Source organism: Notolabrus celidotus, chromosome 8 (assembly GCF_009762535.1).
Source record: "Notolabrus celidotus isolate fNotCel1 chromosome 8, fNotCel1.pri, whole genome shotgun sequence".
Taxonomy (NCBI): domain Eukaryota; kingdom Metazoa; phylum Chordata; class Actinopteri; order Labriformes; family Labridae; genus Notolabrus; species Notolabrus celidotus.
In genome coordinates, this window is record NC_048279.1 from 16,163,729 (window position 1) to 16,185,753 (window position 22,025).

At 41.3% G+C, this 22,025-nt stretch overlaps 4 protein-coding genes across 5 annotated transcripts in view; 3 read left to right on the top strand and 1 right to left on the bottom strand.

Moving 5' to 3' along the window:
• Positions 1 to 376: 376 nt before the first annotated feature.
• ccng1 (cyclin G1) lies at positions 377 to 4,174 on the top strand. The gene is made up of 6 exons (XM_034690409.1): positions 377 to 591; positions 1,548 to 1,810; positions 1,898 to 2,151; positions 2,359 to 2,437; positions 2,673 to 2,783; positions 3,012 to 4,174. The coding sequence occupies exons 2-6, from the start codon at positions 1,685 to 1,687 to the stop codon at positions 3,201 to 3,203; spliced, it is 762 nt and encodes a 253-aa protein (XP_034546300.1). The 5' UTR covers positions 377 to 591; positions 1,548 to 1,684; the 3' UTR covers positions 3,204 to 4,174.
• A 49-nt stretch (positions 4,175 to 4,223) lies between these two features.
• Positions 4,224 to 8,403, bottom strand: nudcd2 (NudC domain containing 2). Its single transcript, XM_034690410.1, has 4 exons — positions 8,027 to 8,403; positions 6,280 to 6,328; positions 6,036 to 6,187; positions 4,224 to 4,591 (listed from the first exon to the last, which is right to left on the bottom strand). Exons 1-4 carry the CDS (start codon positions 8,213 to 8,215, stop codon positions 4,508 to 4,510), a joined length of 474 nt encoding a protein of 157 aa, XP_034546301.1. The 5' UTR covers positions 8,216 to 8,403; the 3' UTR covers positions 4,224 to 4,507.
• On the top strand, positions 8,142 to 16,930 carry gabra6a (gamma-aminobutyric acid type A receptor subunit alpha6a). The gene is made up of 10 exons (XM_034690408.1): positions 8,142 to 8,829; positions 8,908 to 9,008; positions 9,113 to 9,180; positions 9,590 to 9,810; positions 9,904 to 9,986; positions 10,074 to 10,217; positions 11,072 to 11,224; positions 11,322 to 11,572; positions 13,097 to 13,338; positions 15,899 to 16,930. Exons 1-10 carry the CDS (start codon positions 8,783 to 8,785, stop codon positions 15,918 to 15,920), a joined length of 1,332 nt encoding a protein of 443 aa, XP_034546299.1. The 5' UTR covers positions 8,142 to 8,782; the 3' UTR covers positions 15,921 to 16,930.
• A 165-nt stretch (positions 16,931 to 17,095) lies between these two features.
• Positions 17,096 to 22,025, top strand: part of gabrb2a (gamma-aminobutyric acid type A receptor subunit beta2a) — a 50,246-nt gene continuing 45,316 nt past the window's right edge. For both annotated transcript variants that reach the window (XM_034690405.1, XM_034690406.1), the window contains exons 1-3: positions 17,096 to 17,246; positions 17,364 to 17,464; positions 17,902 to 17,969. In XM_034690405.1, coding sequence (XP_034546296.1) covers positions 17,173 to 17,246; positions 17,364 to 17,464; positions 17,902 to 17,969 — 243 coding nt within the window. In that variant the 5' untranslated portion in view covers positions 17,096 to 17,172. The remainder of the gene's footprint in view (positions 17,247 to 17,363; positions 17,465 to 17,901; positions 17,970 to 22,025) is intronic.

Sequence of the window (22,025 nt, forward strand, 5' to 3'; positions counted from 1 at the left end):
TTCAGTATTTTTAAAAGGAAGTACTTCAGTACTTTAACTCAAGTAATAACCTAACAGAGCAACTTTCACTTGTATTGGAGTAATATTTGACCTGGAGGATCTATACTTTGACTTTAATAATGAAGCTGTGTACTTTGTCCACCACTGATTAATAAAGAGTAGTATTTTATACCCCATCATAATAAAATCCACGGCAGAACCCTCACATCAGTGATGTCCTGTCTTCCCCCTCCCGGATTGGCCCTCCACCTTGTAAGGGGCGGGGCATACTTATGAAGGATAGAAAGTTAGCCAATAGAAATGTAAAGCCACGAGCGTCATCCGTCGAAAACCAATGGAAGCGCTCCATGTTTGGTCATGGGCCTGGTTTTATGCCTGCTCTAATACCCACACTGCCCTTTTCCCCGTCGCCTTACGCCAAGGGTAGGGGGTGTGCATAGGCAGAAATTAAACTCTGCTTAAAACTTCATACTTACACTTTTTTTTGTTTTACCTTCTAAACATATTTCCACCCGCTTGTTCAAAGTGTGTGGGGCTTTTTTTCCACTTCTGATTTTTCATAACATTTCAGGCAACGCAACTTGATCCAAGGTAGGTTAACTAAGCCTCCCTCTATATCATGTGGACTAACCGTGTGTGTAACATAAACTGTGATTTGGGGGATGTAAAGTGTTCTAAGGCACATGTTTCTGCTGCCCGTGGCTTAGAAAGACACAAAACAAACGCTGTAAACCTGTGAAGAGGTGGAGGTTTATGTTAGCGTTAGCGGCTGGAGCTAATGGTCACGTCGTTTACGTCAGATTAGTTTGCAATTTCCCTTTCACCTCTCCGGCTTTGTAATCCTCAAAGTGGTTTGTCTCTAGTTTTACACAGTTTGTGTCCCCCTGGGTGAGTTACTGTGACCATCAGGGTCTGAGTTAACATCAGTGGAGTGTATGGCGGGGCATGTCCGGACATGTCACAGATCCTGCCCTGGGCCTGCTCCTGCTCCTTTCATAATACCCACTATGTTTGACTCTCATATATGGCTAAAATAGTTGTATATATTATAAAAAGAAACGCATAGTTATGTTGAAACAGTCATAAATTATGAGAAAGTTTGTTTGTCATGCCCTTCTTATGTACTCCAGTTGAGTCCAGTTCAATGACAGCTGGTAGGGGAGGGCTGGTTACTTGATAGCCTAAAACTTTGGAAGCCAATCCCACCATGTCTCAGACACAGTTGAGCAATATAATTCCCAAATCCAAACCTACGCATTCATTTTTATTCAGAATTTAACTCACTTCAGAGTTCTTTATGATTGTTACATATCTGCCCCTTTGTGAAACTGCATTAACTATAGAGTTAATCATTTCTATAAAGAAAAGGCATTTATCAACAAATAACATACACTCAACAACTCAGATTTAACATATGTAATATCATAGTCATTTTGCTGTTGGAAGAGTGTTGCACATATTTTTGTAGTCATTCAATCTTGTGAACCTGTAATTGTTTAAACTTTGATTTATCCAGTTTTATTTACATCTGTTTCCTCTCTGCACAGATGATGATAAAGTGACAGGAACCGGAGCACAGCCCTTTGCAGTTCAGCTGAAGGCCCTCACAGACCTGGAGGGCAGATACCAACCTAAACTGAGTGGCTTGAGGCTCATTGAGAGCTCTCAGGACAATGGCCTCAGGATGACCGCCAGACTGAGGGAGCTGGAGGTGAAGGACCTGCTCTCTCTGACCAGGTTCTTTGGCTTCAGCTCAGAGACCTTCTCACTAGCTATCAGCTTGCTAGATAGATTCCTCTCTGTAATGAAGGTTTGTATTTGCCTTAAAATCATGTTGCCTTCTTATAAATAAATCACTGTGATTTTCTAATCTATTGTTCTTCTTTATCTTCCACAGATCCAACCAAAGCACCTGTCCTGTGTGGGCCTGTGCTGCTTCTACATTGCAGTGAAGTCTACAGAAGAGGAGAAGAACGTTCCTCTGGCCAATGACTTGATCCGCATCAGTCAGAACCGCTTCACCGTGTCAGACATGATGAGGATGGAGAAGATCATCATGGAGAAGCTTTACTGGAAGGTAAAGGCCCCCACAGCTCTCCGCTTTCTCCGCCTCTTTCACAACCACATCCAGGAGCAGCTTGACTTTGAGAGGTAAGGACAGACAACCAAATCAACCTGCAGGGCTGTATCATGACTCATGAAGATTATATTCATTCACCTAAAACATGACCTTTGTTTGGCTTTGAAGAGGAGCCAAAAAATAATAATTTTAACTAAATACATTTGGGCAGATTGATTTTGCATCATCCATCCTGTGTTTAGACTGCATCTTGACACTAAAAGCATTTCTTTCTACAGCAAGAAGATACTGAGCCTTGAGAGACTTGAAGCTCAGCTGAAAGCTTGTCACTGCTCATTTGTCTTCTCCAAGTTAAAGGTAGGCCTGAAAAACCAGTGTATCCCATTCTAAAAAATGATGGCATACTTCCAGTCCTTTTTTTAATGGCTTGATGATATAAAAGTTTTCTACCCATGTGATTTGAAATTAAAAAAGATTTAAAGTTGCATGGTTTGTAATTTGGTACTTTCCTCAATGTTGCCAGTTTTCTTGGATTTGTTTACTGTGTTTGCACTTTTATATGGTAAAGAATTTAAACCCTGTTTCTCTGCAGCCATCGTTGCTTGCCATGGCTCTGATGTGTTTTGAGGCTGAGGATCAACATGACCCTGAGCACACGAACAAAGTAGATGAAGCCCTTAGAAGTCTGCAGCTGCTTTTGAATGTAAGCACAAACTATTTTTACAATGTAAAATACAAATGTAAATGTAATGTAAAATACTAAAAATGTAAAATACTAAAAAACAAATGAGTAATAATTTTAATTAATGTAGTTTTTGCATGGCTGCTGTTTCTTTTAGCCCCAAGATTGCTTAATGTTTTATGGAAATTGATTACCATTAAGCATACATTGTATAAACCCCAGCTAACAGTTTCTCTTTCTTCTGTGCAGATCAGAGATGGGGACCTGGTTTGTGTGCGAGAGCTGGTTGGAAAGTGTCTGGCTGAGTACGCAACCACCAAGTGCTCCAGGCCTAACACCCAGAGGCTCCGCTGGACTATTTCTGGAAGAACAGCACGTCAGCTAAAGCACAGCTACTACAAGATTACTCATCTTCCCACCATACCTGAGTCAGCTTGTTAAAACTGGGGCTGCCACTGAGTGGCCATACATGCAGATGAAAATCACAGCAGTCTCTAAACTCTATTCATTTTCTAATTGGATGTAACTTTTTTGCAGTTTGGTCGCTCATGGATAGCCCCAGTTGTTTTCTTTACAGATCTTCATCACAGATGATGGACTTCTTTAAAGAAAAACTAAAATTTTCAGGTTTTCCTTAAGTTTATGTCATGCATCTATCAAGCACACTAAATATTCAGCCACGACAAGAAGTAATTCTTCATCAGAAAGGTGTACTAAATACCATCCTGCTAAGTTTTACTTTCCTGGTTGAGTTGCTTGCACAAGTGTATAGTATGTTCTCATTTAATCCGTACCAAGGTGTTTGGTTTTACCTGGAACGGGTTGCTGGTTTTAAGCTATTAAGTATAGAACCACCTAGGTCCTCAGTCCACCATGTGGAAGAGGAGGGAGAGGGATTTTGTGAACAGCAAAAATGGAACCAAGAAATCGGGCCCAAAGTCCTTCACTCCCACCCTAGGTTGCTAAACTGTCCTGATTGCACACTCCTACCCAAGGTGATGATTTTTTTTTTTTTGGATATGGCGAGCGAGGTCTTATCCGGCGAAGTGAGGCTAGTGGCGATACTGTCACGTTTGACTAACCAGACTGTTTGAGGCTGAAAAGTTCTCAGCAGTTGAAGATGAGATGTTTTCACAGATTCTTGATTTGTGTACACAGAGTGAAGCACCATGTGTATGAATTGATTTCTTTTGTCAATTATGCAGAGAATAGCTGGGAAAAAAATCGGTCATTGCAGTGGAAGCATGGGTTAGAATTTGTTTTGCATTTCTTGGCCAATTCCCCTCTGTAGTCTAAGTTTCTTTTGAGAGACACAAATGAGATGTGTTCCCAAATTAAAAATGGCAAATTGAATACACCATCTGGTTGACCCATGTACTTGTACCTTTCAATAAAACTTTATTGAAAAGTTATTACTGCGTAGTCTTCTCATTATTAAAGACAACACATCTCAGAGGCTGCTTCAGACCTGAAGAGTTCCCATCAACTGGTATTCAAGTTTAATGAGCAGTGCAAAAAATCAAACTGTCGCAGCTGGTAAAAAAAAAGATGAAAAGGCTCCTGTGGAAGTTTCTCTGTGCCAGGCAGTACAATCATGTGTTTTGCCCAGTATTCAGTTCCTCTGAAGGCAAATCATTTCAACTTGTGATTTCGGTAAGTCTGATGAATTCACGTTTCCTCTACATGTCATGAATGTAGCTGTCCTTATGCAGAGGTGGCATCTGCAGCATGTCACACAGTATCCGTCACTTCTGTAAGCTGGAGAAGTCTGGACCACCACCTGCGAAATTCCCAGAGATCTCTGCACCGCTGAAGTCAAATCCTGGATTCTGAAGAGAGGAAGTCAAATTCAAATGGTAAATGGACTGTGTTTATATAGTGCTTTCTCTAGTCTTTCTGAACACTCTAAGCACCTTTACATCACATATCATATTCAATACACTGACGGCAGAGGCTGCAATGTAAAGCTGCCCATCACTTTTTGACTTAGCGATGGCACAGCACTGGGGGCAGTTTTAAGCCCAATTACATTTCTGCATGTTGACAGCAGGACCTAGGATCAAACCCCTGACATATCGAGAGTCGACTGTCCCACTGAGTCATAGACTACCCCGCAGACCCCAATTTAATGCATTGGCAGAAGTCCTATTGTTATGTTTCAAGGTGAGTATCTATCAAATTGTTACAAATTTAAACTTTGAATTTGATAACATCTGAAGATAAATCACCAAATGCCTGATAAACATGTTGATTTTATTATCTTAAGAAATGCCCAAACCAGCCAGTTTGAGTTATTTTCAGGATTAGTAAATAACATAACTAGAAGCACCACTTTTTGAGCAAGGGGTACTATTAGTTGTCAAAAAACTGTAGTGAATAGCTTTGTACCAGCTATGAAATCTAGTTCTTAGTAGAGCAGTTAATGGAAACAAATTTGCAGCTAATTATTTTTGGAAAACTTTTGGTTTGGACTGGTTAGTTTAATGATGTCCAACAGCATTTCTAGAAATGGGCGGCAGATAAACTGGATCAAAATCTGATTATTAATATATTTTCTACTCTTAAGTATTCAGATTCAGATTCAGATTCAGGGTCCAGAATACTTTATTCGTCCCAGAAAGGCAATTCAGTGTTACAGTCAACCTGTCCATAGTACAAAATATACTGTAAAGGAAATAACATGTTGTGACATCAGTAACTATCACAACCAGTGGCCATACAGCAGAGCGGGATGCTTGGTAGTTCTTGATTTATTCTGCCTTTTGTGCATTTAGCAGCCTTATGGCGGAGGAATAAAATAATTTGCATAGCGGTTTGTTTTCCGCACCGGCACATAATACCGCCGACCTAAGGGCATGACTGAGAATTCACTGCCAAGTATGTGTCCCGGTTGGGTCAAAATTCGGTTCGCTTTCTGGACCACGCACACTGTACAAAGGGAGCAGAGGTCCTTAAGCTGGACTCCAGTGACTTTGGAGCACAGCCTGAGGATGTCATTCAGACACTTCTTGTCTTTCAAGTAAAGACTTGATTGATAAGGTATGGCTTATTAACTTGTATGACAACATAATTAACCAGATAAAGGGATTTTAGCACTCTTTGAAAAGTTAATAGCTGATCAAAACATTGTAAACAAAGCCTTTCATTAAAAAGGCAGTCCTTATGGAAGGGGGCCTTAATGCATAGTGGGAGACAGGTATTCACCTGATGACTTGAAATAATCTCTTGGCAACATATACCCCGACACTGCAGATGGCACTTAATCAAACTGACCTCCCGCTGGAACCTCTCCAGGGTGAGCTTTCTCTGCATCTGGTCCTGGACCCAGGCATTCGCACAGTACTCGCCCTCCAGCAGAGAGGACCAGCAGTTCCCTGCCTCTCTGTTAGTCTTCATCAGAATAATCCTGATGAGACACTTGTCCTCTAAGCACAAAAAAGTGAAACAGTGTGAGATCAAGATTTTAGTACATTAGAGTCTAAGTTAAGTAAATGGTACTTTAAGTTGTGCAGCTCACCTAGTGTCCATGTAGCCTCATCAGACATGGTTGTGCCAAACAACTTACCCTAATATAATTAATAAAAAGAAGAAATTGTGGGGTTATTTATGTGCTCACTAAACTATCATGACTTAATAACTTCTGTCTCAGTCAGAATAGACAAGGTATCACTTTGAGTTGGGTTAGATGCAAGTCCAGCTGAAAGCATGCACTCCCTTATGTACTTCCTATATTCATGCACCCTCTTCAGCTTCTGAGAAATGTATAGCATCATAAATAACAAAGAACAGAGTAACATTGTTGAATAGGCCCCTTTCACAGCAAACATTGACTTAAACACAGCAGGGAAAGCACAGAAGAAACAACTAACAACAGGTCTTTACCATTTAGTGACACAAAAAACTTCTTTAATGATCAAACATGGGCAGCACTAAACCCTGAAATTGTTTGAACTAACTGGAATACAGCTATCTATACATTTACGGATTACACAAGTGCTTCTGTGAGTGAGAGCTGGAAAGGATCCTCAATCATCAAACAGTACAATAAAGTTTTTAAAAAGAAACTTTTCTATAGTGTATTCACGTTGCACTAACATCAAAATTTATGTTAAAACTAAAAATGAAACCCACAAATAAATCTTTTGTTAAGGAAGGTTTGATTAAATATTCACACACATATGGACGAAGTGTGATTAAGTAACAATGTATGAATTCCAGCAAGAACCAAAGGCAGAGAAAACGTGAAACATAATTTCATAACCTCTACACAGCTTTAAAATATTTGTGTACAATATCTTAATCAAAAAGTTTTTGCTCCATTTCAGTTTCACAACCAGACTGTTCACAAACTTACCAGAAATGTTTTTTTGACCCTGCGGTATTGCTACTTTTCCCCCAGTAAATCATCCGCTGCTGAATTTTAACGCTCCAAAATATGGCCTCATCTTAAATGAAACTGAAAACTTCAACAGATTTTAGTTGACTCTTGCTCCTGCTGATTACCTCGGACTTTACTTACATACATACTTATATTCTTTTACACCTCGCACACATTATTTGTTACTTGTTCACTTTTGTTCTATTTTATGTTTATATCTGTGTGTGTGTGTATGTGTTCCTGTTGGCACCTCTTGTTCAGGTCATGTTTGTAAATGAGAACTGGTTCTCAAACATTTATACCTGGTAAAATAAAGGTCTAATAAAAAATGAAGCAAGGATTAGGAACTCCCTTGAAATCCAATTGGCCACCCCAAAATCCTAAACTATGATAAGCTGTTTGCCTTGTCAGAGGTGGGGTTTCTATAAATCTATAATTTGGGATGAGTTAAAATGCTGACAGGAGATTTTTTTATTAATGCCCTCAAATGTGACTTTGAAAAAGCATCTTTTGTAAGTCCTTGAAGAATAAAGCTTAGAAGATTGATGCCACTTTGTCATGTTTTTATTAAGTCAAAAGGAATATAACTGTTTAATACTTTAATGAAAGTAGGTTGTGAAGACAGAAAGGGCAAATGTTATTTATTTGTAAATGCACTGGCCACCCCTGCCTATGTGAGCGCCTCAGTTGGGTCACCCCGGTCAAAAAGTTCTGGACACGCCCCTGAGAACTCTTTCTTTCAGTTTATAAAGTTTTACACTTAAAATGATGAAAATATGTAACTGAATGTAAGAGGCAGACAAAAACGATTCAGGAAACGTAAGGGTTATATTTAAATTTAACAGAGGAGATTGAACAAGTCCTAATATTCACTCTCGGAGCCTACCTTGAATACTTCTGTTCCTTTAACATGTAGCTCTATGTCTCTAGATCCTAAACGGCACTTGATCTCTTTACCAGAGGTCCCGTGAGGTACGTTGACTTCAATGAAAACCTCCTCCATGGTCTGGTACCAGGAGCCCCAAGACGTCTTACAGGGGACGACCCCGCTTCTCTCCTCGAAGTGCACTGACATGCTGCGGCTTCACACCGGCTGACTGGTCGGCTGGCCTCAGCTGTTTAAGATATAGCCGCTTTTCGGGGCTGGAGTTTAAGACCTTTGAAGTTGTTATTATTTTCAGTATTTGGTGGTTGTTTTCTTTCACCATGCAGTTTCGCTTCTTCGTGCTTTACCTTAGAGTGCACTTCCTGTTACGCATAACGTTGTGGCTGCAGCACCATCTGCTGTATGATAAACAGTACAAACATTTTTCATCAGATATGTGTCCAATAATTGTAAGGGCGTTGTAAAAGTCCAGGGTAGAGTTATGAGTAGCATGTTTTTTTTCTTTATATTCATAACTTTACTTGGCTTAAAAGGAGACCAATAGAATCCATGGTTTGTCTAAAAATGGAGTGGATTTACTAATCTGTTAATTAGATTACTCTTTGTGCCTTAGTGCCTTCTGGTTCCCATGCATACCTACAGGACACCAGCAAGGAGCTGCAGCTGAAGACTTTTATTCCTGCACAACACTGTTGTTTTTTATCATGAGCATCTCAGAAAGTTGACTTCAAACTTGGTGAAAAAATACTTCCCAGGATGACTGTCCTGCAATTAACCGTAGTTACTTTTATCTGCTGGATAAGGTAAGATTTCCATCTAAGCTTGAACATATCAGAGCATAGCAAGCTTGATGGTTTAACCTTATTTTCTATGTCCTGCAGTCTTGGTTATGGAAATGAGAAGGTATTCTCAGACAACATTACCCGAATTTTGGACAGACTTCTGGATGGTTATGACAACAGACTGCGGCCAGGATCTGGGGGTAATTAATTTAGTTTTACTGTCATTTTGTTATTTTATTTTAGATCCATTATGCATATTGTGTTGGACTTATTTTTGCATCTTGTGGTATTATGTGCATTGCAGGTGGTGTCACAGAGGTGAAAACAGACATCTTTGTCACCAGTTTCGGACCTGTTTCAGATGTGGAGATGGTACGAAACTACTGCTACAGGAGATGTATAAGTGCTGACTGTGTGAGATAACAGCGCTTCAGTGACCACTGCCTTATGGGCAATCTGCCATGAGACCATCTAATGAGCTTTAATTTGTTTGACCAGCCTTATAACTCCATTATTGATGGCCTCTAAATCAATATGACAACACGTCAGACAGAGCAAATGGCTGAATGGATTGATTAATGATTATCTGGGATGAGTGGCATCCATCATTGCCTCGTCATCTCTCCTCACCTTCGTCTGCAAGTTGAAATGGCCCTCTTGTATTATGCATGCTAATAACTGATGGGGACTGCACATTTTTATTTCACCAGACAGATAATATAACAAATAGTATGTTTCATAGAACTTAAATATTAACAAACACGTCCTGTCTTTGCTTTAGGAGTTCACCATGGACATGTTCTTCCGTCAGATGTGGGTTGATGAGCGGCTAAAATTCGAGGGCCCAACTGAGATCCTGCGTCTAAACAACCGCATGGTGGACAAGATTTGGACCCCAGACACTTTCTTCCGAAACTCCAAGAAGTCCATTTCTCACAACATGACCACACCAAACAAACTCTTCCGCATCATGCAGAACGGGACGGTCCTCTACACCATGAGGTGATCTTACGCTGTGCAGTTATTGTGCTGTCGGAGCAATCTCAGTAGTTTTCTGTGAAAAGATGATTCAGGTGTGTTTCTGTGTACTGATAGACTGACCATCAGCGCAGATTGTCCAATGAAGTTGATTGACTTTCCAATGGATGGCCATGCATGTCCTCTCAGATTTGGAAGCTGTAAGTATCACAGATTTCTGTCCCACCTCATAAATGTGTCTGACATTTGATTTAGTATAGTTTTTCCAAATAACATTTTCATTTTAGATGCTTACACAAGCAGTGAAATCATATTTACTTGGAGGAAGGGGCCAATAGCATCCGTAGATTGTCCCTCGGAGTCCATAAGCCTTCTGCAGTACGACCTGGTGGGACAGACTTTGTCAAGCGAGATATTCAGATCTAACACAGGTAATGTTTTTGGGAGTTTGATTAGAAATTGTAGTCATGAGTCCCAAAAAGTTGCATCCAGTACTCCCCACAGTAGAGTTGTTGCACAAGGAAAGACTTCCTTGAGCATCTGTCAACTGTAAGATGCTTAAGTGGTCAGGCCTTATGCGTACAGTGTAACTTAAAAACAACCATAGCTTGTAAAAGACGGTGATTGCGGTGACAGAAAGGGGGAAGAATTAAGTAGTGTTTGTGTAAGTATGTGTGTATGTGTATTTTCTCTTTTCACCAAAACAAGAATTGCTCTCCTGCTGTGATTCCAGTGGATTCCTGGGAGAGAGAGGAAAAAAATGAGGCAGCCTTGAAATGTAGAGATGACACCCATTTATAAAACAGAGAGAGAACCTTTTTGTGTGTGTGCATGCATAATGCAGTGTGTGTGTGTGTGTGTGTGTGTGTGTGTGTGTGTGTGTGTGTGTGTGTGTGTGTGTGTGTGTGTGTGTGTGTGTGTGTTTCTTTTTTTGTTCTGAGAATGTCTGCATGCATGTGTTTAGACAGAGCAGGGCAGTGTTACGCATTGTGACACTGCATGCTCTCCTCCTGCCCCCTCCTCACTCGTTCCTTCCTCTTCACTTTATCCCATTTCCAAATGTCTACTATGCTCGCTCCTCCTTCCCCTCCTCCTTTTTGTCCTTCCTCTCCTCCTTCCTCCTCTGCCTCACACGCTGTCTCTCTGTTAGCAGGCTATTCCAGTCCTAACAACAAAAATACATCTTTGTGTCTCTCTCAGCAGCAGTTCTGTTTCAAGGGCAGACAAGGGTATCTGCTCTGTCCCCTCGGGGTTGGTCTCTTCACACATGCTGTTTATCTTGCAGGTCAGTACTCAGTGCAGGTGGTCCACTTCCACCTCCAGAGGAAGCTGGGCTACTACCTCATACAGACCTACATCCCTCTTATAATGGTGGTGGTGCTGTCACAAGTCTCGTTTTGGATTAACAAGGAGTCTGTTCCTGCACGCACAGTCGCTGGTATGCCCCTCGTTTCACCATGGTGTATGCCTGCTTATCAAGTTTGATATTAATATACACCTCCATGAGTGTTTCATTAGTGCTTGTCTTCCCTCAGGGATCACCACAGTGCTGACCATGACCACCTTGAGCATCAGCGCTCGTCAGTCACTTCCCAAAGTAGCCTATGCCACCGCCATGGATTGGTTCATTGCTGTATGTTTTGCCTTTGTGGCGTCGGCTCTTATCGAGTTTGCAGCGGTGAACTACTTCGCCACCCTACAGGCCAACCACCTGAAGAGGAAGAAAGCCAGACAGGAGAAGCTAGATGTGTTGACCAGCACTACAGAAGATGGAGAAACCATTTCGGTGAGCAGCTGATTTTATGTGTTATTATGTTTTGTTAAATAATCCAAGTTCTAGTCTGTGTCGAAACAGAAAGTTTATTTGTCAAAGGCGCTGTGAGGAGTTTTCATGTTGTTTTGACTCTGGTGACCCCCTTGGATGAAGTTGGTACTGTTTTTCTGGGATGAAGACTGTATATCCTTTGGGCACCATCACCCACTGTTGCACAGGTGTGACTCTTGCCAAAGCATTTCTTGTGGAAGCAAATGAATGGTAAACAGATCCTCTTTTTAATACTTTGCTCAGACAACATTTCTTAGGATGCAGTGAGGAGGTAATAAATTTGTAGCGACGTTAAATCATCCTCTGTAACATCACAATGACAGAAACTGCATAAACTCAGATTTATTACTGTTAAAAATAGGTAACCAGATGTATCCGTTTAACAGTACCTGTCACAGTCACAGGGTCCTTATACCGCTCCGGTGTCCAAATGTCTGAATAACATGAATATGCACATGGTTTAACTTGTCTGTTCTCAACATGCAGTGAAGCATTCACGCACGGCATAAATATTAAATCCTGTTCATAGCCATTTTTCTCCTTTAACAAGCAAAGCCCTGGTTGTAGAATTTCTCTGTCTGTAACATTACTTCAGCAGAAACACACACTTTTTTGCTTATCCATCTCCAGTATCAGCCATGAGTACAAAACATTATGTTAAAAGAATTATGTGCTGCAACAAAGAAAATCAAAGTTTTTTCTGAAATGTTGAAGCATTGCTTGAATGGTAATTTTTTTTTTGTCAGAAATTGTGTCTTTTCTGTAAAATGAATATGTTCTTCAAGAACACGACTGCAGTGTGATGATAGGATGGTACAGAAGTAAGTGATTTAAACAATAATTCACTGCTTTCTCTGTGATAAAAAGGGTTAGAAAGACATCTTTACTGCAGAATGTTCTGTTGTAGAGAGTCTGATGCAGTGATGTTGATAATGAACAGAAAGTCTGCAGCTCCAGACCTTGTTGTAGAGAGAAATAATCATGGCAGAGATAGGAGGTCTGTTTCTATGCAATTCCAAGCAGTCACCCTTTTTCTCTCATTCCTTGCATTCAGGGCACAGCAGACATTAAATAGTAATATGTGCTGTTTTAGCGCTCTCATCTCCAGCTATATGCTTTATGCTAATACAGTAAGCCACCACAGCGTCCTCCTGGGATCTGTCTCACGTGTAGGGCTCATGGTTAGATGCTTTAAAAATAGCCCCAGTGTGAGAGCAGAGAACAACTTCAGCGCTCTTTCTGCATAATCTCCTCACCATCCTATGGGCATCCAGCGAACTACCTACTAGGTTCTATAGGGATGTTGGCATGCCATTGAGAGAAGGCTCCCATGGGAACCAACATCACTTCCAGGCATATTCAACACTACAGCATGTTCAAACACCAATAATACATGCAAGCCAGAATTCTTTTACACTACCTATCATTCTCTCACAGAGCAGAAAATCAACGCCAACTCACCTCTTCCTGCTTTTCTTCCATCAGTCTGATGGCAGCCCTCAGGAAGGTCTGAAGAAGAGGAACCATTCAATGGCTCGCAGTGAACCAGAAGCTCCTCAAGTGCCGATTTTCCTCCAACAGGGCTCAGCTTTTCCTCAAATACCACAGCTGGCTGGCACCAGCCCCATAGACAAGTACTCCCGCATCCTGTTCCCCCTGACCTTTGCCTTGTTCAACGGGTTCTACTGGTACATCTACCTGGCTAAGGACACCATGGAAAGGGCCAGGTACACTATAGTCCCATTTATTTCTCTTTTTACAATCACTTCAATCTGTGTACTGTCAAAAATTTGCAAAAAATTTAAAAAAATAACACTGAATGAAATCCCACACACCACTGTCGTAGTGCTCACTCACTAAACAAATGTGTGTTCATTCTTGACAAGTAGAGGACCCATCTCCGATTCCTCCCGTTGTACAAAAGTGATACAAAAACCCCCTCACGATGGATGATGACATCTTGCACATTCAGAGCTAGAGTGGCAGGGTAAAACCTAGACAGGTCACCAGTCTATCACGGGGCTTACATTTACATAGACAGACAACCAGACACACTCACACCTTTAGAGTGACCAATTACCCTAACCAGCATGTCTTTGGACTGTGAAGGAACCTGGAGTACCAGTGGGAACGTACGCAATTTGACCCAGGGCATATTAAATTATCTATAAGTGTCAGAACCCCAAAAATCCAAATACAATTTTTAAAAATCTAATTTTAACTCCATTACTGGTCCATTGGTGTTCTTTAATTCTCACAGATCATAGTTCAATGAGGATAACTCACTCGTTTTTTAATAAAATTCATGTTAAAACTTTTTTAAATGTACGTTGGAAAGCCCTAAATATAAATACAATAGTTTCACATGACATAGATTTTTGTTTTTTTTATTTTCAATTTTGAATTTTTTTATTTTTTTGAAATGATGGTGATAAATTCACACGACACCTCTTCTGTCACATGCTACCTAGATTTTTATGCTGCATTTAGCTGTTTTAGAAGGCATATATTGCCTAAAATATACTTTAAAAGAGGTCAGTTTGATCCACTACATAACAGGAGGGTTAAAAAGGCAGCTTGAAATTCCGGCTTTTGATAATATTTTGTAATATTTGTAAATATAATTACAAATCCAATGTTAAAACTTTCTCTTTTTTTTTGATGGGCAGTGTCTGTTTGACATAAAAACAAGTCATCCCTGTAGCACGCTGTCTTTAAAAATGTCTCATCTCAAAGTTTGACTTAATGAGCTGGGGTTAAGTAATGTATGTATGTTAACTTTACAATAGTATGTTTAATGTATAGAGCACCACGTACATTATCCTATATATTTTCATCCACTGTAACTGGTGTTGATAGCTAAATTAAGTCCTGACATTTCTTACTTGCAACCCTTCTATTATTCAGCAACATTTACATGCAACTGTAAACAACATGTTAAGAGTGTTTAGCACTTCCAGCAGAATAATTATCTCTTTCCACTTTTTTTGTTCCAAAGAAAAAGAAAAGGTAATTTGGAGAAATAAGATAATAATATGAGAAACTAAACAGAACAAACAGAATCCATTTTTAATCTTGCAAACTTAAGGATGTTCTTATCCTGTCACCCTCCATTTCCAGCCTTTATATGGATACACAGTCCTAGTGTGATCACATTTTACAAGTAAGCTTTGTCTTTTGGGGTTTGACCTTTAACCTTTTGAGTCTTGTGTGATAAGGCAGCAGACTCAAAAAAGGGTTTCATGCAAAATGTAAAAATAGCAGAGACATACTTGGAGGGAATCCACATTTCCTCTACAAATGAGATAAAAAAGGGACAACGGATGATGGCTATTTATGCACACTTACTTTGTATCTCAAAGAGGCACAGACCTGTCTCACTCTGCTCTAATTATGATAGCTTCAGTGGAACAATAACTACCCACAGTTTTTGTCAAGGACTTTTATCTAGGCAGTAAAGACATCAATAATTTCTAATGCTGAAACAGCCTGGGGAGTTGTAGGCGAATAAAAAAAAAGAAGGAGGAGAGTGATGTTAGGTGGCGTTGTTTCTGCATCGACGCCAGCACTGTGGCTTTTATCATCATCATAGGTTTACAATAGAAAAAGGGGGCCGGCTGCTCAGTTAATTTGAGAAGAAAAGCAAGCATCAATATTTCTCCTCTTTCATATAAGGGTTTACCTGAGGGCTAGTAAAAACCCTAGTCGTTTTAATAACAACTCTGTTTCTCCGTGGGGAGCAGGTCTCACAGGCAAAACAAACCAGAGCTCACTTTGTACATTAAGCACTCACACAAAAAAAGGTGCTATTCACGTCCCTGCTCATAAGTGAGCCACTTATAGAACACAAAGCTCCATGTCCAAGAAAGAAAGAGAGAGATCCAGTGCAGAAAGACAGAAAAAGAGAGAGAGAGAGAGAGAGAGAGAGAGAGAGAGAGAGAGAGAGAGAGAGATGTGTGTTATGTAACACTGGGGAGTGCAAATCTGCTCATCATGCTTCTCATGTTCCTGTCAGAGAATTTTTATGCTTGTTTTGTTTATAATGTTCTGCAGAATAATGAGAGAGGCAAGATGGAGAGCGTGAGAACAGCTGCATCTCATCTATTCCCTTTAACATATATTTCTTGCCACAGCTCCAGCTCGGTGCTCATGGAGAAGACACCGATAGGGGAAGAGGGAGCACATGAATGGTTTGGGTGCTGCAGAGTCTCTGAATGTGGAAAGAGAAAAGAGGTTTCTGTAGCCTCCTCTCACATTTTTGTGATCTGCTGTGTTCTCCTTTTGCAGAGATGTGGATGTTCAAAGCTGAGAGGACCTGGAAAAGGGCACGTGCAGCCGGAGAGACCTTCAGCATCCATCCCGCCTCAACTCATCCTCCTCTCCGTCTCTCTCTCTCTCTCTTTCTCTCTCTCTCTCTCTCTCTCTCTCTCTGTATGTGAACAAGCTCTCAGCAGTCACTCTGCTCTCATCCGACAGAGGAAATGAATCAGAAACTCATTTATTCTCCTGCTGCACATCTATTCATTTCACAGGCTGTGACCACTGCCCACTTGTGTTCTGATCAGTAGCTGAAGAGCCGCCCTTCACAGGGGGCTTAAATCACTTTAAAACATGCCATATACACACACAACAACTTCTTAGGTTCCCTGGATGGAGACACACGACACACATGAATAATACAACCTATGAATGACACACACTTCAGACACACATACAGAACCAGAAACACATCAAAAAGAAGTAGATGATATAATCTATGATGGCTGTAACTGGTGGTGATGCAACAGTGAACCAATGCTTTCAGAAGCCTGCCCTCTACAGAAGCACAGCTCCCACTACAACAAGATCAAAGGCAATTTAGAGGAGGCTTGCATCCCTCCCCAAGGCTTCAGAAATGTACTCAAACCTGAGAAAATGAATCGTGGGGATTGTGTTTTCCATCCCACCTTTCTTGCTCTGGCTCCCTGGTGCTCCCTTTGCATTTTCAGATCCACTGCAGGTCCCCTGAAAACATTGCAGGGGACAGAAGGATTTAATTCACATGGGTGCTGATGATCTTAATTTTCTATTTTTGTACAGATGGTGGATGATGTCTGGGCACAGATCTCTGTTTTTAAAGTATTTACTTGTTTTGGATGAATTCTCTTTTCAGGCTTTTAACATGTCCAGTAGCATGAAAACAGAGAAATAAACTTGATGTTAACTTGACATTTTGGTCACTTTAACCCTTTAGTGCATCCTGTTGTTTGACCTTGTCAGCACACACACAAACTCATCTGTCATGTGATTATCACAAAAATAAAACATGCTTCAAATTCACGCCGTTGTTGTTCTTTTCTCTCCTGGCACAAGCGCTTGTTTCTTCATTACGTACAACCACTTGTCCCTTTAATATTTTTCTCTGCAATGGAAACTGCTCATCCACCATCATCAGTCTCCACTCTTTGATCTTGGGCTAGCTGCACGCATGCGCCTCTCATTGGCTCCTCTGCACCGTCTGGAGTAAGTTGGATGTGCGCTCTCCTCACTCGCATCGCCAAACCACCTCAAAAACTGTTGCGATGGGGAGGATCAGGAAAAACCACTTTGGGATTTTGACTTTTTCTTTATTAGTGACTTTTGTCTGGACTCAAAGGTAAAACCCGATTTCATTGTCTTTGTCCTTGCATGTCATGTAGCCTGTGTGAAAGCGTGCCTGGCGTGTGATATTAACTAGCTCTTATGCGTTACACCACCTTCTTTTTCTCCCCAGCTCCAAAGATCTCAAAGATCCGAGTAATATGCCTCTGGTAAAAGAAACAGTGGACAGACTGATGAAAGGATACGACATTCGGTTGAGGCCAGATTTCGGAGGTAACGAAGAAAAATGGAAAAAAGAAAACGGGAATGTGATGTTTTCACGCCCTCCTGACGTGCAATACATGTTTAATGAATCGCAAAATCTGCTTTAATTTACATAATCATCCCTTCACAGCCAAATAGGCCCTTCCAATTAGGCTCTGAGAAATGATGAGCATACTTCAGCTGATGAGGAGATGAGACAAGGCTTTTAACGTGATCGATCCTGCTCATCAATGTTTGATTGTCCCACTAAAATGATTAAATTAGCAGCATTTAAAACCATGTGCGAGTTAAACATGTAGGTTCTTTTTTCTTTCTCAGGCTGATGATGCTCAAGTCTCCTGTAGGTGGAGGAGAGCGACCTGAGCCCGCGCGTCACGAATTTGTTAAATTTACATGTTGGTAGAATGATACATGTATGTTGTATTAACGCCTCGTTTCGTTTGCAGGTGCTCCAGTGGCAGTGGGGATGAATATAGACATAGCCAGCATAGACATGGTGTCTGAAGTCAACATGGTAGGTGCATCTTCATCATTATTACCCCGCTATATGTTGCCAATTGTGCCTGGCACGGCTGGAATGCCTCTGAAGTGGGCTACTTATCACGGGTCAGTGTGTGTAATCATGTGTGTTTGAGGGAGAGAGGGTTTGGATAATGTGAGCCAGGTTGAGGCGAATACACGAGGTGAATACATTTTTTTTGGTGTGGTGAAAAAATAATTTGAAAAAAAAATTGGAAGGCTTCCGTCCCCAAACACATCATCGCCATCCTCCTCTCAGTCTCCGCATTTGCAGCTCTGGTTGGTTGGTGTGTTGCTGCTGCATTTGAATTCAAAACACACACTCACTGGCGCACTCGGACGCACAGTCCCGGCTGCGCGCGCGGAGGGCTGCATGCATGTGTGAGTGTGTGTGTGTGTGTGTGTGTGTGTGCTTCTCCTGACTGCTTCACGTTGTCAAGCCTCGGTGGTGTAATTTTGTTGACACGCACCCCCCTCCTCCTCTTCTTCCTCTTCTTCTTCCTCCTCTCTCCTCTCAATGCAGTTTCCTGCAAAATGAATAAGTCCACCCTCCTCTTCTTCATATTCTTCTTCAAACTGGCATTAATTGTTTGTTTTGTTTTTTTGCTCTGTTCTCTGTTGATTTTTTTTTCGAGGCCTTTAATTTGGTATCCAATCCCACCATCACAAGCGTGATGATCTTCCCCCTACTTGTCAGATGACGTAAGCAGTTTGTTGGTAATAAATGTCGGGTTTCACAGCGTTGTAACCAAGAAAATGTAAAAAAAAAACCAAAAGGCTTGAGCTGGGTGTGTGGATATGAAGGTTTGTGTGACTTGGGGAGGACAGGGGAAAAGTTCAGCAGCCCTTGCAAGAGAACCACCTATTGATCCGTGTGACAGAGAGGCAGACAGATCTACAGACAGAAAGTCGAGCTCCTCTGCATTGAATCTGTTGTTTGTGTGTGCAATAGCTGGTTCTCCTCATGTGTTTGTGGGAGCATTCAAATAAATATTAAGCACTGCCATTGCAGAGAATCCAGAGTGTGAGAAAATATCGTTTACAACACAGCCTCTCCGTTGAGCAACATAATAGTCTGTTATATAAGAGACGTAAAAACAAGTTTGCCAGTAGAAATGGAAGGAGATGTGTTTTCTATTATTAATTGAGCCATTTTTAAGTGGATGTCAGGTTTGGATTTGGCAGCCTGTCAAACGTGTGTAGGTCATTTTAAGCTTCACTCAAGAGTTTTCAGCACATCAACACAGATGCGGGTGTGAGTTTTTGCTTTGGATAGGAGCGGTGCTGAATGGTCCGAGCGTTTCCTTTGATGGGAATGATTTATTTTGGTGGAGGATGCAGCCAGAACGGAAGTGCCTTGGGGGTCCGGGGAGATTTGAAATAGAAACCCCTCTCCGTCTCTCTTTTTCCTCTCCTTCTCTATCTCTCTTTCTCTCTCTCTTTCTCCCTCCTCCATCCTTCCCTCCCACCACTTCAACTAGATCCCTGGCTGTGACTCTGGGCTCAGCAGCCATGTAATCCACCTCTGCCTTGCTCCAAAGGGTTATCTTACTTAAGAACTAGGCATCTATGCAGGCATTCATCTGGAAAAAAAACACTGCTTCGTACATCCATGTGTGTGTGCGTGTGTGTGTAACCCAACACAAAACTGTGCACAAACAGTGAATGGCGGCTGACGTCATGCATCTCCCCGTGGCTATGAGCAAGCGTTCATCTCGTTTATTTCTCAGGAAAGCTCTCCCTGCCATATCTACACAGGCAAATTTAGAAAAAAATGTAAAAAAAACAACAAAACAAAACCAAAACATCCCAAGACCTCTTTCTTGTGTTGTTACCTTTTGAAAAATCTTTCCAGAGACTTATATAACAAAGTCGGATTCTCCTCCTCCTCCTGCTTTCTTCCCGTCCAGCAGCCTGAGCTACAATAGAGGACGAGATTGATCTGAGAGAAATCAATAATATCACCGTGCAGCGTGATCACAAGGATGGAGCTGGTGACCTGTGGATGAGGGGCCGCTTTGATCTCCCTCATCAGGGCAGCCTCTTTTAAGATTAAAGTGTCAAGAAGGAAAAACAACAAGAGGAGAGGAGAGAGGATGGAGCTGGTGGAGGCAGTGAAGATGAGGGTGGGAGAGAGGTGAAGGTTACTCTGATCAGTTTCCACATCTCTCATCAACAGTGGAGGCCTAGAACTTCTGTAGACCTTTTGTTCCCACAAGAGAGCTTCAGCCATGATCCGTTTGGCCCCTCAAATACATTTTCCATTTCTTCTTCTGCTTAAGTGGCTTCAAGTTGGGGAAAAAATCATTGTATGTATAGCCTGAGCCTTTACTATTCTGATTCTTGATCTGCCTGTTTTCAAGCTACTGACTGAGGGAAAGATACACCCAAGATGGCCACCTATCTTCTTTGCATCTTTTTTTTTTAAATATTCCTCAAATTTCTGCTTCAGATTTTGAAATCTTAGAAAAATGTCAGACATCTGAAAAGGGACATCTTTTCAATTGAGTAGATTAGTTCATTTTAGTTGGTGTGTCATGAGTCTGTGTCAGCTGGCCTGGTAGTGAGGGCTTCAGTGGAGGATTGGGTGGTTAAAATCAGACTCTTCTCTCTATGTGGACAGTTCACCAACTGTGAAGTACAGTCAAAATTTGAGGAAGAAATCAAGTTGTGTAACTTAAAAATAACATGATGCCAAATTTGTGTCCATGTTAGGCTGGCTCCCAAAGCCAAGGAAACCCTGTTAAAGCTCACATTAAAACTTCTATTTTTACACCATCCTGTTTACAGCCTGGTTCCAAAAACACTTCTGGTTTCTTTACCTCATTTTTGTTGTCATTTATTCTGGAGTGACGATATTTCATAACTCACTTATTTTGATTATGCTAAGGCTAAGAGGTCCTGGGATAGGTTGTACCCATAGACTGTATAAAATATGGACGTAGTATCTGTGACGTAACCCATCTGTTCCTGAGCGCTGTTTTGAAGCCAATCCACGGTGGCAGCCATATTGGAAATGCGGAACTCAACCAGGCAGAGTGTGACATGAAGGGGCGGAGTTAGAGCCTCCTAGCCAACAGCTATGTGTTCCCTTTTGGGAGTCAAGTCAGTCATGTCCTTATTTGGGCAAAAACTCGTAATCTTAATATCTTCTGAACCGTCGCGTTAGAAAAAAATTCACCCCCCGCACAGTGTGTGCCATTAGAGCAATTAGCTTCATAGGGCCAAGCCGTTTTTTGAACCAGGCTGTAAACATGTTTATTAATGCTGCAAAGATCATCTTTTTTAAATTGGTGTCTATGTGGTTTCCGGTGTTTCTGCAGCCAGCCTCAAGCGGATTCTTGATGTATTGCAGTTTATACCACTTCTGCATGGGCTTCATAGTTTGAGATCTGAGGTTGCCGCTTGGTTGTACCCTGCTTTCCGCCCGATGTCAGCTGGGAAAGGTTCAGTTGAAAGTTGGTCTGTTTCACACAGTCTTTGGCATATTCAGTGTGTTAGGACTTTTAAGTTTCAAGATGCAACATATCTTTCAATTATTTTCTTCATCACCTCTGCTGTTACAAATCTTGAAAAGAGGAAAAATGTCCTTCATGTTCCATAAAGTCCTGGGGCCTCATGTACAAAGGGTGGGTACGCACAAAAATGTGACGTACGCTCTTTTTTGCGGCAAAGTTCAGATGTATGAAGAGTGAAATGACTGTGGAAATATGCAGTGCCTCACGCCAACTTCATGGCTGGTGTATGCACTTTTCTACAGCTGTTGGTCCTTGCGCACAAATTCATACATCTGGAAATTTTTGTGCGTACAACGTTTTCTGGATTTGAGCGTACGCCATGTTTCAGCAGGAAATCCATACAAGTCTTTGTAAATGAGGCCCCTGATGTCTTGTGTGTTGCCAAAAACAATGTAAAAAAAGGGTCAAATTTCAGGGAAACCCAGAAAGAAAACTCATTTTAAAAATGTTTGACTGTTTCCTTTCTGTGCTCAAGCGCATGACTAAAATGTTTAAACTTAAAGAGGAAAATGAAGAGAATGAGTGCAGAGTCT

Excerpts from the sequence above, each read along its gene's own strand:
- ccng1 (XM_034690409.1), top strand. The coding sequence starts at position 1,685 with ATGACCGCCAGACTGAGGGAGCTGGAGGTGAAGGACCTGCTCTCTCTG. Across the intron at positions 1,811-1,897 it reads GATTCCTCTCTGTAATGAAG|ATCCAACCAAAGCACCTGTC; the intron begins GTTTGTATTTGC and ends TATCTTCCACAG. Across the intron at positions 2,152-2,358 it reads GAGCAGCTTGACTTTGAGAG|CAAGAAGATACTGAGCCTTG; the intron begins GTAAGGACAGAC and ends TTCTTTCTACAG.
- nudcd2 (XM_034690410.1), bottom strand. The coding sequence starts at position 8,215 with ATGTCAGTGCACTTCGAGGAGAGAAGCGGGGTCGTCCCCTGTAAGACG. Across the intron at positions 6,329-8,026 it reads AAGGAACAGAAGTATTCAAG|GGTAAGTTGTTTGGCACAAC; the intron begins GTAGGCTCCGAG and ends TAATTATATTAG. Across the intron at positions 4,592-6,035 it reads TGGAGAGGTTCCAGCGGGAG|AATCCAGGATTTGACTTCAG; the intron begins GTCAGTTTGATT and ends TCCTCTCTTCAG.
- gabra6a (XM_034690408.1), top strand. The coding sequence starts at position 8,783 with ATGACTGTCCTGCAATTAACCGTAGTTACTTTTATCTGCTGGATAAG. Across the intron at positions 9,811-9,903 it reads ACGGTCCTCTACACCATGAG|ACTGACCATCAGCGCAGATT; the intron begins GTGATCTTACGC and ends GTGTACTGATAG. Across the intron at positions 11,573-13,096 it reads AAGATGGAGAAACCATTTCG|TCTGATGGCAGCCCTCAGGA; the intron begins GTGAGCAGCTGA and ends TTCTTCCATCAG.